We start from the raw sequence: 14,808 nt of genomic DNA on the forward strand, positions 1-14,808 counted from the left end.
ACTCCACAAAGGAATTCTCTGACCTCCACAGATGCACACGCATATGTGCACACACCCAAATTAAATAACAACTAAAAAAATTGATAGGAAGGAAATGTCTTCAATACATTCAATGTAAATAACCTAAAAGCTTCATATAAAAATAAAGATGTTACAAAGAGAAAAGTAATGGATACTTAAATAATCTGTAATCTATAACTATAGAAATTGCTAAAATGCAAAGATCCTTTTTGAATATTACCTATGATGAAATCAAATTAGAAACGTAACTGGGATATCTCTTTGTGCAAAGAAATTCAACTAAGCATGTAATATGTCAAATAAAATGCGCTGTAAATTCCAAACAAGCATATAAAACAGAATAAGTAAAAGATGTGTTTCAATGAAAATCTGTGATATTCTCAATGTTTCTGGTTTTGTTTTGGTTTTTGTTTGAAATGCAATCTTATTCAACAGCTGAGGCTGGCCTGGAACTTGCAATCTTTCTGCTTCTGACACCATTATGTCTAGCTTAATAATGCCCAATTTTGACACCTTGATATGGCTACTACAGATAATACCAACGTAACAGAAATAGCACAGTCTGAGGACACATTCCGCACTTTATTTACATTTCAAGACTAACTTTGATCTGAAATCACATATCCATACACCTATTTCCTTTTCGTTGCTTCACTTAAAACCTCTAAGCATGTTTTATTAAACAAAGACTGTAAACAAATATTTATCATGTCTGTTACATGGAACAAACGGGAACAGCTTTTAACAGAGATTCATCAATACCCCCAAACATTTTTTTATTATAAATACAGGTATCAAAACAATCCTGAAGCTATTTTTGATGCTCTAGTAGTCAGCACCCACACCCGCACCGCTTCGAGTTAACACAACTGTGACTACTCATTATACCTGCTACTTTAAACAGTTCGCTGTAGTCTAAGGACGATGGATAAAGCATGCCATTTCTGCTCTTCCTTCTTGAGACTTTATTGTTCAGAAAGACAAAGGTTTCCACTGCCATCTGACACTCCTTTGCCGTGCTTTTGTCTTGAAAACCTGAATTCAATTTTGAATACTTCAGGCTCATGTTTAAATGACAGTGCTTTAAGAAGAGAAAGAAAAATTGTGCTGCACTTCTCCTGTTACCTGAAAACATAATAGGTGTACATATATTAAATATATTCTTACAACTGTCCAGGTCATGTTTACCAGCTGGAATTCTTTTACTTAATGTGTCGGTATTTTGCATGGTGATATTTAATCAAGACATTAACATGAGTAGAAGGTTGTTGATTTAAGACAAGTTTGAGATCCACTAAAATCAGTTGTTGTACGTTTGTCCTTCTGGTGGTTGTGGAAGCTTCATATTTTCTTTGGACATCATTAGACGTCTTAGCTCTTGGAGGACAACTTTAATGCTATAGGAATTTTGCCATTTTGCTAATACTGGTATGCTTCGTGCATCCACCTGAGAGGGGAGGGAAAGAGGGACAATTAATTACCAAAGTACTGCAGAACCATTGCTAGACATAGTGGAGCAAATCAGAGTAGAGAAAAGAAGATCACAAGGTCAGGCCAGCCTGGAATAGACATGGAAATCCTGTTTCACAGTAAACAAAATTAATAGTAGTACTACTGATAATGATAATGTACTACTATGTACCAATATTTTAAATATACCTTAACAAGAATGCTATACTAAGACATTTCAGATTTAAAATGTATACTGTAATGCTAAGGCTCATAATTAATATATTTTAAAATTATATATTTTAAAAAATTTTCTTTAACAAGAAAAGCTTTAACAAAATTTTCTAAATATTTAAATTTTAAAATTTATTTTCTGTACTTTACAATAAACATACAGCAATCTTATTACCAAAGTTATCATATGCATACAAACACTATATTAAATAACTACTTTGTAAACATTTATATAAGCCTTCTTGATTAATGAGTAGAAGGTTGTTGATTTAAGAAAAATTTTAGATCTACTAACACTGGTCAGAATACTCCTTTCTATTTCCAAAACTACTTCTACTTGTAGACAACATGATCTTATACATAGACAACTCAAAGAATAGCATTAAAGAAACTACTGGAGTCCAGGAATGATGGCGCACACCTTTAATGCCAGCCATTCAGGAGGAAGAGGCAGGCGGATCTCTGAGTCGGAGGCCAGCCTGGCCATCCCGGAATACACAGTAAAACCCTGTCTCAAACACATGGTGAGAGGAACACGAAGGGGGAAAGGGGGAAAGGGGGGAGGAGAGAGGATGAGGGAGAGAAAGGGGAGACAGAGAGAAGAAGCGGAGAGGACAAGAGGGAGAGAAAACAAGGGAAGAAACTACTGAAGCTAGTATGTTCATAGTATCCATGATTTTAAAAAAGTTGTATCTACTTGTAATGAACCTAAAAACTAAAATTAAGATATTTTAAAAATTAAGAAATTTACAGGGAGGGGATGGTAGATGAGAACATGAGGAAATAGAATAGTCAAGATGGGAGAGAGGAGAGCAATGAAAGAGACACCTTGATATAGAGAGCCACTATGAGGTTAGGGAGAAAACTGGTGCTAGGAAAATTTCCAAAAATGCACAAGGATGACCCAAGCTAAGACTCCTAGCAATAGTGGAGAGGATGCGGATGCCTAAACTGGCCTAACCCTGTAATCAGAGCGGTGAATACCCCAACTCTCATCAGAGCCTTCATCCAGAAACTGATGGAACCAGATGCAGAGATCCGGAACCAGATGCAGAGATCCACAACCAAGCACCAGGCCGAGCTCCGGGAATCCAATCAAAGAGAGGGAGGAGAGACTATATGAGCAGGGGAGGTCAAGTTCATGATGGAGACCTCTTCAGACAGCTAAACCAAGCTTGCGGAACCTCATGAACTCTAGACTGACAACTATGCAGTCTCCATGGGACCGAACTAGGCCCTCCATATGTGGGAGACAGTGGTGAAGGTTGGAATATCTGAGAGGCCCCTGGCAGTAGGACCAGGGTCTATCCCTGATAGATGAGATAGCTTGTTGGAGCCCAATCCCTATGGCAGGATGCCATGCTCAGCCTTAATGCAGGAGAGGCTTGGTCCTGTCCCAACTTAATGTGCCAGACTTTGTTGACTCCCCATAGGAGTCCTTACCCATTGGAAGGAGTAGATGGGGGATGGGCTGCAGTGGGGCAGGGCAGGTGGGAGGAGGGGTGGGGGAAGGGAGGGTAACAGTGGTTAGAATATGAGATGATGTGAAAAGAAAGGAAGGAGGGAGGGAAGGAGGGAGAGAGGGAGGGAGGGAGGGAGGGAGGGAGGGAGGGAGGGAAGGAATTAACTAAGTTACAATAGTAGGATGAAAAACAGTAAGAACTGTGCAGCAGGAACTGAAATACTACTGAAAGAAAGAAAAGGCCTAAATATGTGTACATGGATCAGTGAGCAGTGAGCTTGGCCAGCTGCTGGCTTCTAGGCAGCTTGGTAAACTGATATGGAAGCTTGTCATGGAGCAGCCATGCACATGACCTATCCACTCTCCTAGGCAGGTCAGGATTCGAACCTAGCCACTAACACCTATGCACACGAGCAGTTTCCTCACTCGCGTTGTACCAGTCTTCCTTGTCACACAGTAGGGCTTGATGAAGACAAGCCTCAGTGTTCAGTAAACAAACCTGCAGAGCTGCAGTCTACCTGGAGAACAATGTAGACAGTATAGAGTGGAGATTTTAAATATTCACTAAGAGTTTTCGGGGGGGGGAGGGGAACTACATAGATGCCACACATGACATTTTTTTCAAAAAAAGCCTTCAATGTGAGTATCTTAATACAAATTTATTTTACCCAAAACAATACTATATGACCACTTTAAGAATAACTAAAATATCTCCTATAGTACAGAAAAGGAGGGAGGGAGGGAGGGAGGGAGGGAGGGAGGGAGGGAGGGAGGGAAGGAGGGAGGGAGGCTATTGGGAAAAGAAGGAAGAGACTAGTGGGGAGGGGAATAGAGAACAAGAGTGGTGATTAATGAAATCCACTGAGGGCTACCTAAAAACATTGAGTAAAAAAAAAAAAAGGACTGCAAGATGAGGATTATGAAAAAAAGAAGCCATGCATATTAAGATGCTGTAAAGAAATAACAAGGTGACATTCTTGCCACTTGCATGTATGTATGTGTGTGTGTGTGTATATATATACACACACACACACACACACACACACACACATACAACTGTCCTTTTCTTAAATGTCCGAGTCTCTCCCTCAACACTGATGCTTGACTCTGCAATTAAAATCTTTTCTTAGTAAACTGTGCTTCACACCAACTCATCCTGAAGTTCTACTCTGTGACCTAAGTCAAGAATGCCAGGCCTCGCCGGGCGATGGTGGCGCACGCCTTTAATCCCAGCACTCGGGAGGCAGAGGCAGGCGGATCTCTGTGAGTTCGAGACCAGCCTGGTCTACAGAGCTAAGCTAGTTCCAGGACAGGCTCCAAAGCCACAGAGAAACCCTGTCTCGAAAAACCAAAAAAAAAAAAAAAAGCCAGGCCTCGCACTGGGGAGATGACTCAGTCAGTCACATGCTTACCAGGCAAGCTCAAGGACTTGAGTTCAATCCCTGACACCAAAGCCAAAAAGCTAGGCAGAGCACACCTGTACCCACCACAGGGGGGCACAGAGCTGAAAGACTAGCCAAATCAGCAAACCCAATTCAGTAAAAGGTTCAGAACAACTGAAGACGAAGCCAAATGACACTCTCTGCTTCTGTGAACACACATATTCACACAAACACAACCAATCGCCTCCCAAACATTAAAAGATGAGACTGCCAGAAGCATCTGAGGAATCCATAAAAAGAAACTCTCAAGGCCAACAGCCAGCACATTGAGCTGTTTTTAAGATTGACTTTTTAAATTGTGTAAGTGAAAGAGAGAGCAACATGTGCACGCGCACAAGTGCAAGTGTGTGTGTATGCGCACACATGCATGCACACACGGGCACATGCATGCATGATGACTATAAATGCCCTTATAGCGCAGAACATCAGATCCTCTGGAACTGAAGTGAAGGAGGTTGCTGAGTAGGCTCTCTGGAAAAGCAATACACATGCTTGTGCTGGATTGTTTTTATGGCAACTTGACAGCAGCTAGGATCATCAGAGAAGGTATCTTAATCAAGAAAATACTTCCACAGACTTGGCCTGTAGGCAAGCCTGTGGGACATTTTCTTGATTGATAACTATGTGAGAAGGACCAATTCACTGTGGGTAGCGTCATCCTGGCCTGATGGTCCTCAGTGAAATAAGAAAGCAGGCTAAGAAACAAGCCAGTAAACACTAGTCCTCCATGGCCTATGTACAGCTCTGCCTCGGGCTTTTCCTCCAAGGATGGACTGTGCTCCTGCCTCCAGCTTCCTGCCATCCATATCTCAGTCCCTTATACTGTGTCTCTTGAAGAAACTGAGACTTCCCTAGTGACCTGTATAGCACAATTCTGAAATAATAAAAAGTTTCCTTGACTGTTGCTTAGCTATTTTGCTTTATTCTTTCAACTTATATGTAACTTTCAATTCTTTGTTTCTGGCCAGAGACTACCTTGTATTTAGCAAGTACTCCCAATGGAGAACTTAGGAATCCTCTTTTCCCAAACTTTAGGTGAGGTAGGACAATCATGACACTAGGAGTATATCACTTTAAAGACTAATGTAGTATCTTAAACCATTCTCTTGCCTGAGATCTAGACTGAGGTAAATCAACTCTGGGGTGACTTCCACAGGGGGAAACCCCATTCAGCAGCACATTTTGGATCCAAAACCCATTAGGAATGGCCTCTCCAATGGCACATGCTATGGAGCTTTCTATTCCTTTTCCTCCTTCAGCACATTCTGTCACACCTGCAATCTCATGTATAGGGAACCCTGCTCATCTCTTCGCCAACACATTGTTTTCACACCCTCAAACTTTTCTCCTGAATGGAAGGTGTGGCCTTGTTGGACGGGGTGTATCACTGGGAGTGGGCTTTAACATTTCAAAAGCCCATGCCAATTTGTCTCTTCCTACAGATCAGATGTAAGGCACTCAGCTACTGATCCAGCATCATGAAGGCCATGGACTAACCCACGAAAACTGTTAAGCCCCAAATCAAATGCTTCCTTTCCTAAGAGTTGACTTGTCATGATGACTTATCACATCAACAGAACAGTAAGACAGGAATGGGGGGAGTGTGTAAAATTTACAATCTATAGTTTTATTTCATTAGAGATTAAGAACCCAGCTATTTTGTATATCTAATGTTTTAAAGAACTAATAACAAAATAGGCAATATGCTTTGTCTAGTCAGAAAGCCCAACCCATGGGAAACTGAAGAACTACAGAACAAGGCAGCACATTATCTACTCTAGCAGGAGCCCAGTAAGCATGTCTCCCACAGTAAACAGAGCACAGGCCACTAGTACAGTACTGTAGAACTCATTCAGAGCTGGAGCATCCTGATGTTTACTTTCCTTCTTTCCCACACTGCTTTTCTTTTAGATACAAAAGGGAATATACAGAATATAATTTAATCTAATTATAAGTTGGAAATTTTGGAAACTAGACCTGAAGATAGAATTACAGGAGAAATTTTCATGTGTAGGGGTGTCTTTTCTGTTGATTAGCTCTTGAACAGGAAATCCTATCATCCTGCTTGTTTAGCAGGCCTCCCCGTTTGACTTTTCAGCTTTTACTAGCTCTTCTCAAAAATGTTTAGGTTAATTCATTTCCTCAACACATGAACTTTCAATGTTGTTTATAGTAACTTGTATCTTTATCATTGCAAGTCCAAGTTTAGAATTAAGGATTGCTTACTACTATAGTCAAATCAGTAACCTAAGGAAAGAAGAAGAAGAAGAAAAACTGGCATGCTAAACCTAAACAAAAGCCACAAACTTTGGGAAGTCACCTGGTCTATTTTTATGTCTAACTGTGAATATGTACAAATCGTGTTTACATATGTACAATTATTAAAAACAAACTGGCTTCTGTTTCATGTAAACTAAAACCACTCAATTAACCCAAGTTTTTAGCTCAAAAGATGTTTTGTTGTGCACAGGGTCTCATGTGGCCCAAGCTAGTTTTAAACTTGCTATGTAGCTGAAAACTTTGAATTCCTTGAAGTGCCTGGATCTCCAAGTGCTAGGATTATAATAGGTATCTGCCACTACACACCCATCTTAAATCCTTCTGTTTAAAGATATATTTTGGGTATATGAATATATATGTGTGTATGAGAGAGAGCTTTAGAGCACCAACAGTGCACATGTAAGGAAGGACTGAGTAGTATGTTCTACATTATTTCTGTTGCTGTGCTGTTTATAGAAGTTTCTAGCCATTTCTCTAGTCTCCTGCTCCCAACGTGCCTTAGGAGTGCTGGGATTAGGGATTTGAACTACCTCAGGCATTTGTTATTAGGAAAAAAAAAAAAAAACCAAATGTCTCCAGGACTATTAACAAATATTTTGCCTATGCTTATTTTACAACTGTTAGATATTAAAATAAAGTGTCCAATGTTTTGTTTAAGATTCACCTACTTGGGTGTTTATTAAAATTGCTTAGTAGAAAAAATATTCTTCTCAATTTAAAATTTGTATGTAGGGGCTAGAGAGACGCTCAGCAGATATTGCCTGTTCTTGAAGAAAATCAGGGTCAATTCCTAGTGTAAGAAACATTAAATACTAGTCTTCTGTCAAATACTGCAAAACTTAGTCTATAACAAAGAATTAAAATCTTTTTATACCTCCCATCTTTATGAAAATATTTTAATGTCCCCACACTCACACACCTGACAAAATCTTTATTCACACAAACACTATGCAGCAGTCTCAGAGATTTAATCGGCCTACTCCTTCCATTTTCCTTCATTTCCTTTGCTCCAATTTCAAACAGCTCTAATTATTCAGTCATACTTTGAGTACTGGAATGAGTATGCAAGTTTTCCCTTCATTACGGGTCTTTTTATAAGTTTCTATGATGAACATAAGTATTTCAACTTTTCTTTTCTTTTGAATTGAAACAAATGGATCAAAAAGCAAAGTTTCCAAAGCTGACTGAAGTTCATTAACCACTTCCTGGCTGAGCTTTAGTTAATGAAACTGAAAGTAAAATGTGAGTTTTCTTGAGCATAAGATAACTTTAGAGGCACTGCTGTTAAAGGCAGATCCACAGAGGCAACGTCAGTCACATCGTATGCTTACAGAAAAATAAGACCAATAGCCCAAATTGTGTGACTAGGTGTACTCCTATCCCCAAAATTTGAACTAGTATTTTGTCTATCTTTTTATTTCATTTTCCTAGTAATTTTCCTATTGTTTTATAAAAGTACAAACCCACAACAGACTAGAACCAAACAAGTAAACCAATGAACGCTCTGCTGAACAGCACAGCCTTAGGGTACAAAATACTGTGTAAAACTATTCACTACAGGGCGCTCACCACGAAACCTGCCAACCTGAATTTTTGCAGGAAACTATACAGTAGAAAGAAAAATCTGACTCCTCTTAGCTGTCCTCTTGACTGTGACACAGGTGTGCACTCATACACACACATATTTGCACACATATACGCAAAAACTTTTAACACTCATTGCAGCAAACTTTTCAGTGAAAACTTAAAATTAACCTAATCGCTCAGCAAGTGGTGCAAAGAATTTTAAACACTAAACATGACAAATCCAATTTTTATAGTTCAATATGTAGTAGCTCAAATTGGCTTATTCATTTTAACAAACAAAATGAGACATGTGTACATCCATGTAGACTTGCACAGTGTAAACACAGCAACGACACCTGCTAAATTGAAGAGAAGGTTACATCTTGGGCCAAAGCCAAAGGATTATAAAGGACAAATGACATGATTTAGATTTTAGCCTGATGCTCTACTTTACTGCAACATCTGGCCAGCCATTTTATCAAAAAGTCACAGTTAAATTGAAACAAAATAATAGTGATAACTATCCTGGCTACTTGCTCTGTAAGGATTGTGGGAAGCAGGAAATAAGGCTCATCTGGTGGAGGATTCCACTGTCCCAGAAAGATGTCCTCTGACTTCCACATGAGCACAACTTACTTTCACACACTTTGTGCTGGTTAATTTTTGCAAACTGTAAACAAACTAGAAACATCTGGGAAGGGGGAACCTCAACTGAGGAACTGCCTTGACCAGACTGACCTGTGGGCGAGTCTATGGGGCATTTTCTTAACGGCTAATTGAAGGAGAGCTACTACTATGTGCAGTGTCCTCTTGGGCAAGTTGGCCTGGGCTATGCAGGAAACTTAGCTGAGCAAGTCAGAGATGAGCCAGCAGGGAGCATTCTCCCATTGTTCTGCTGCAGTTCTTTCCTTGAGATCCTGCCCTGATGTCTCTCAGAGATGAACTGCTTCCTAGCAGTATAAAATGAAATCAAACCCTCTCCTCCCCAAGGAGAAGGACTTGTGGCACAATGGTAGCACAGCTCTGGCTCCAAAGGTAGTTTTTAGACCAGTAAGGACTGCTATTTCCCAAACCTTCCCTTGGTGCCAATCAATCTCCTCAGCTGTGGAGTTGAGCACTCACCAATAGGACAAGACATAGTTATCACCTATGTCAAGAATAAAAGATGAAAAATATCTTGTCCATGTACGCTTGGTAGCAAGGTTTTGTGTTCTGGTGTACCATTTGTGAAGAAAGAATGGCAATGCCCAGCTACTTTGCTTTTCTCACATGTACCTTTGAGCGACACCAAAATTATTCTTTGTTTCTAACAGTATTAGCATAAACTTGTGACTTTTAATAATAGAAGAAGAGGGGGGAGAATGGCTGTGTACATACATAAAATATTACTGGTAGGGAGAGGGAACATAGACACAGATGAAGCCAAGAATGTTGAGAGTCTTCCTTCCCAGGAGGGATGAAATTCACCCTACTATGCTGACGCTATTCTGTTCCCTAACATATACTCTACACTGAGTGTGCTCTCAACACGGCACCTTAAGAGCTTGAGTCCAAAGTCCTATGAACCTAACCAACAATCCACTCACCTTAGAAAATCAGCTACCTACCAACTTGTACAGGTGAGGACAACTTACTCTTTCTGTTATCCACTTTAATGTGTCAACCATGCTTTGCCATGAATAATCAAACATACTTGTTCCTCAAAGAAAAACAAACTTTATGAAAATTCATTCTTTTAATCTCAAAAAGTTCCTCTAAAGAAAGAAATAATTAAAGAATAGTAAGCCTTTTCATCAAGCAAAGATTTGTTCAAATTAAGATTAGTTTGAACTAAATGGATGCAACTAATAAAATTCTAAGAAAAAAAAGTTAGTTTTTAACACCAGAAGATTGTAAGGATAGGTCTGGCGGCTGAATGCTTATATTCCTAACACTCAAGAGTGCTGAAGCAAGTTCAAGGCTAGTCTGGAGCTAACTATCGGGTAACATTATATCTTGAAGGGAGGAGAAGACATAAAAAACAACCTAAGACAAACTTTATTTTTATTTTTTATTTTTGGTAAAAGAACCAACTATGTAGCCCAGGTTGGCCTCAAACTCCCAATCCCCCTGCCTCTACCTCCTGAGTGACAAACTTCTTTAGTCTTTCAACTGAACAAAACTTTGAAAACTCTTGCCTATATATTATATGCTATATAAAAATAAAATTATTACCATAACTTACCATTCCACTGGAATTATTGATCCCATTCATATTAATTTTTGTTACAAATCTAATGGATGGAGGAGCTTCTGGGTATTTAGATCCACATTCTACCTTCAGACTATATATTCTGTTTTCATAGTTTGTCTGGAGAGATAGGGAAAAGAAGGAACGATCACAATGACAAAACTAAACTACTGCCCACCTGTTAACAAAGAAAATGCAGTCTGCACATACTTGTTAAGATGATGTGTGATTGCATACAAACTCTGTACAAAGCTATTTTAACTATATAGTTAGAAAAAAATTCACTAAGCATTTTTCATGCTTAAAGTATGAAACCAAAATAATTCTACCAAGTGGAATCAGAATAATCAGAACTTATTTTGTGACACAAATGGTGTCGATAACAAATCAGAAAAAATGCCAACTTATATTAGATTTTACTTTAAAATAAAAAGATACTGAAAGGACAAGTGTGTGGTTTATGTCACACATACATAAAGGCTTTCATCATCCAGAACAATCTCATTGGTTTCTATTATTTCAGTAATACTAACGATGCCTCTTTTTATTCTCACATGGATTTGTTGGCTAAAAAATTATGATCACTTTTCACAGATAAGCAGGCAATTACTTTCTGCAAAGGAAAATCATAACATACCTCATTTTACAATAAAACAATTTTTTGGTCCCATTACTTTACTCCTACTTAATGAATTCTGTGGTTTATTAACTCTATTATCTGAATTAATGTATATACATTTATACATATTTTCAAACATGGTTTCTAAATTAATGAAGTTTAACTAATACTACATTCTTAAAAACAGGAATTTTAAGGCTATGGCTTACACTTCAAGGCTATTCAGGGTTTATTCTCATATAATAACTAGCTTTTCTTTCTCATTATAGCTTTTGCTCACTTACTAGTACAGTTCTGAAATAAGATACTGCATAATAAATTTATGCCTGTATAAAACTAGGGAGCAAATAAGCCATATTAACAAGTACAGAGCTCATTCAAACATTTAGCTTTGATAAATGAAAGCTATTCTCAAGTAGAGTTCAGATATGTAACACTGAACTGCTGTAATATAAAATTATGAAATAATCTGATACATGTTATTAAACACTTCAATATTTTGAAAGAGCTCTATAAAACTCACCCAAATTTGACAGTAAACAGTCATACACCCAGCAATTTGGTACTATATAAAATTGAGTGAAATCAAACAGTTCTCAAGAGAGAATCTTTTTCGTGGTTCTTCAATTTGAATGCAGATCAGATTATCTAAAAAAAATCATATTAAAAACAAAAAATTCCAGGCATGGCGGTATGACTGTAATACCAGCATTAGGAAGGCTGAGGCAAGAGGATCACTTCAAGTCTAAAACTAGCCTAGGCTACACAGCAAGACTCTGCCCCCCCTAAAACCAAACAAAAAAAATGAACAGAAACAGATCCTTCTCTTCTTCCCTGAATCAGATCACAAAACCTGGCAGGCATATCCTAAAGTTAATTAATTAATTAAATAATTAAATAAATCTCATCCTTACAGCCAGAAAACAAAAACCATTTTCATCTCTGAAAAGAAAGGAATAGAAAAAAAACGTAATAGGCCTTATTCAGTGCCTCTCGCTCTATTCAGTACTACTGGACTAGGCTCTCTTTGCATAAACATACTCCAGATTGTTCACTCTTAATTAAGCAGTATAAAATTCTATAAAGCCCACCTTGTCATGTAAAACTCTAATGAAATAAATGTATATTTCATTTTATGACACACCTCAGTCATAAGCCTTATTACACACACACAACTCCAATGCAATGACCCAACAGAGGAGAAGGCCCATGGCCTACTGCCTGTGTCTCAGTGAGCTAAGAGACAGGAGCTACACAAACAGCCTTTACACCAGAAAAAGCAAGTAGCTTAGAAATCCCACTGGAGACCCAAATGGAGAGAAATAAAGTAAGAGTTACAGCATTTCCTCCCTATCAGGAAACTATGCTAGGAGTCTGTATGCAAGACACAGGCCCAAAACATTCTTCAGATACAAAGTCTACTGAGGGTAGTGGCTAGAGAAAAAAACAATCTAAATAATTTCAAACTTATATTTTACCAAGTTTTGACTTACATCTTTAAACCAGTCTAAGCCAGAATGTTGAAACTACTTGCTTTTAATTTTCTTTTAGCTAGACTATCATAATAATGTTTACAAACAGTGAAAAAAATAGCTTTCATCACAAATACCAAGTTATAAAGTCTTTTAACCACCAACCTTATATTTCCTTTCTCAAATGTCTTATGGAAGAATCAGAGCAGGAGTCAGGAGGAGGCTGTCAGGAGTGCACACGAAATCTGCACTGTGTACTCGTAACAGACTTGGTATAAAAGGACTGCAAAGGGGCACCAGCAAATGCCACAGAATACACTCGTCTAACATTGCTAATTACACTTTTAATAACCAGAAAAAAAATCTAAATTCTATCTAAAGAGAGCAGGTCAAATTATTCCAGTAGAAGGTAAGAGAGAAAAAAAATCGGGCCTCATGGAAGAAGTCATGATCCTAAACTACTCAGAAGGCTGAACTAGCAGGATTAAAGTACAAAGTCTACCTGGTCCACAGACTGAGTTCACAGTCAGCCTGGAGGATGCTGAGATTAGGTCTCAATAAAAGCAAAAAAAGTCTGGGGACACAGCTCAGTGGTAGTAAACATATCCAGCATGGTTCAATCCCAGTATCACAATAAACAAGCAAACAAATAGATCTTTCAAATTTGTGTTGAATGCACTGAATAAGACTACTAACTAAAGAATGCACTATAAGAAAAAGTATCTCCATCTAGGAAAAAACTATGTAAAAATACTTCAGACAATTCTGAGAAAGACTGAAGAACAAATACACAAGAGATCAATAACAGTACTAAAAAATATTTACGAATCTTAGCCAGGCAATGTTGGTGCACACCTTTAATTCCAGCACTTAAGAGGCAGAGGCAGGTGGATCTCTTGAGTTTGATGCCAGTCTGGTCTACAGAGTGAGTTCCAGGCAACCAGGCTACACAGAGAAACCCTAACAAAAAAAAAAAAAAAATCCTAGCTACTTTGTTTTATTGCTGCTGACAACCCCACGTGGTATGCATTCTAATTTCATACGTTCTACCACTGAACTATTACCTCCAGAGTCTTAAATTTGCTGCTATATCTTGTAAATTATGGTATTTAGACCTCTAATATCCCACTCAGGACTGTGAAAGAGGGCAGAGCAATATGTAATCACTGCAAGCCAATCCAGAGATCTTCAGTCACATAAGAGAACAAGCAACATGTGACACTCTTCCAAATATCCCCTCCACTTCCTCTCTGACATAGAATGTCCTCTATCCCCATAGGTCTCAACCTTCAAAAATCCTACCAATCAGTCCTTTATAGCCCATTCCAAAGGCAACTTCCTTCTCTGCTCAGCCTTCCTCAATTTATTCCAGTAAAAGAAACATGATGAACTTGCTCAGCCATATTAAAATCTAACACTTGGACTGTTTTTTTGTTTGTTTGTTTGTTTTCTTCTCTACTAAAACACAAACACTTTGTAGGCAACAACCATGCCACTCCTCCTCAATCCCAGTTCTCCAAGTTTATACCCTTCAAACAAGAGGTATCAATAAATAAATACAATAAAACATACTAAGATGCAGGAATTCTTCCTGTCAAAAGTTATCACAATTGTCTTTTATTACCAATAAAATTAAACATTCACTCAAAATAAACAATAAATATTAACAGTAAACATGTATAATGTATAGCACTGACCCTTGGTGGCCCAATAATCATGCCTGTCCACCTTGTAAGTGTCATGTCTTCATCATCTTCAAGGCCCCAGCTAACCGTACCATCACCTACTCCTTTCTGTCCTTCTTCAAGTTCTTCCAACAAGCGAAAATTCCGAGGAACTTTAACTCCTATACAAAAGAATGTCAGTGTCAACGTAAAAGCTCGAAATTATTAAGATATAAGGTTTTGTTGTTTTGTTCAGGTTTTTGGTATGGGGTGGAGGGGCTGAGATAGGGTTTCTCTCCACAGCCTTGGCTGTCCTGGAACTCACCCGTTGGACCAGGCTGGCCTTGAAATCAGTGAGCTTGCCTCTGC

The 14,808-nt window shown here is 38.5% G+C and overlaps 1 protein-coding gene across 3 annotated transcripts in view; it reads right to left on the reverse strand.

Moving 5' to 3' along the window:
- Positions 1-584: 584 nt before the first annotated feature.
- The window catches only part of Ube2v2 (ubiquitin conjugating enzyme E2 V2), a 28,936-nt gene continuing 14,712 nt past the window's right edge, over positions 585-14,808 (reverse strand). For 2 of the 3 annotated variants that reach the window (XM_038346223.2, XM_038346224.2), the window contains exons 2-4: positions 14,473-14,621; positions 10,679-10,804; positions 585-1,468 (exon numbers count right to left, since the gene is read on the reverse strand). In XM_038346223.2, coding sequence (XP_038202151.1) covers positions 1,322-1,468; positions 10,679-10,804; positions 14,473-14,621 — 422 coding nt within the window. In that variant the 3' untranslated portion in view covers positions 585-1,321. Of the gene's footprint in view, positions 1,469-10,678; positions 10,805-11,826; positions 11,952-14,472; positions 14,622-14,808 lie in introns of those variants that run through there. The other variant, XM_038346225.2, reaches the window with a different exon arrangement.

This window comes from Arvicola amphibius, chromosome 10, assembly GCF_903992535.2.
Source record: "Arvicola amphibius chromosome 10, mArvAmp1.2, whole genome shotgun sequence".
In the NCBI taxonomy this organism is placed as follows: Eukaryota; Metazoa; Chordata; class Mammalia; order Rodentia; family Cricetidae; genus Arvicola; species Arvicola amphibius.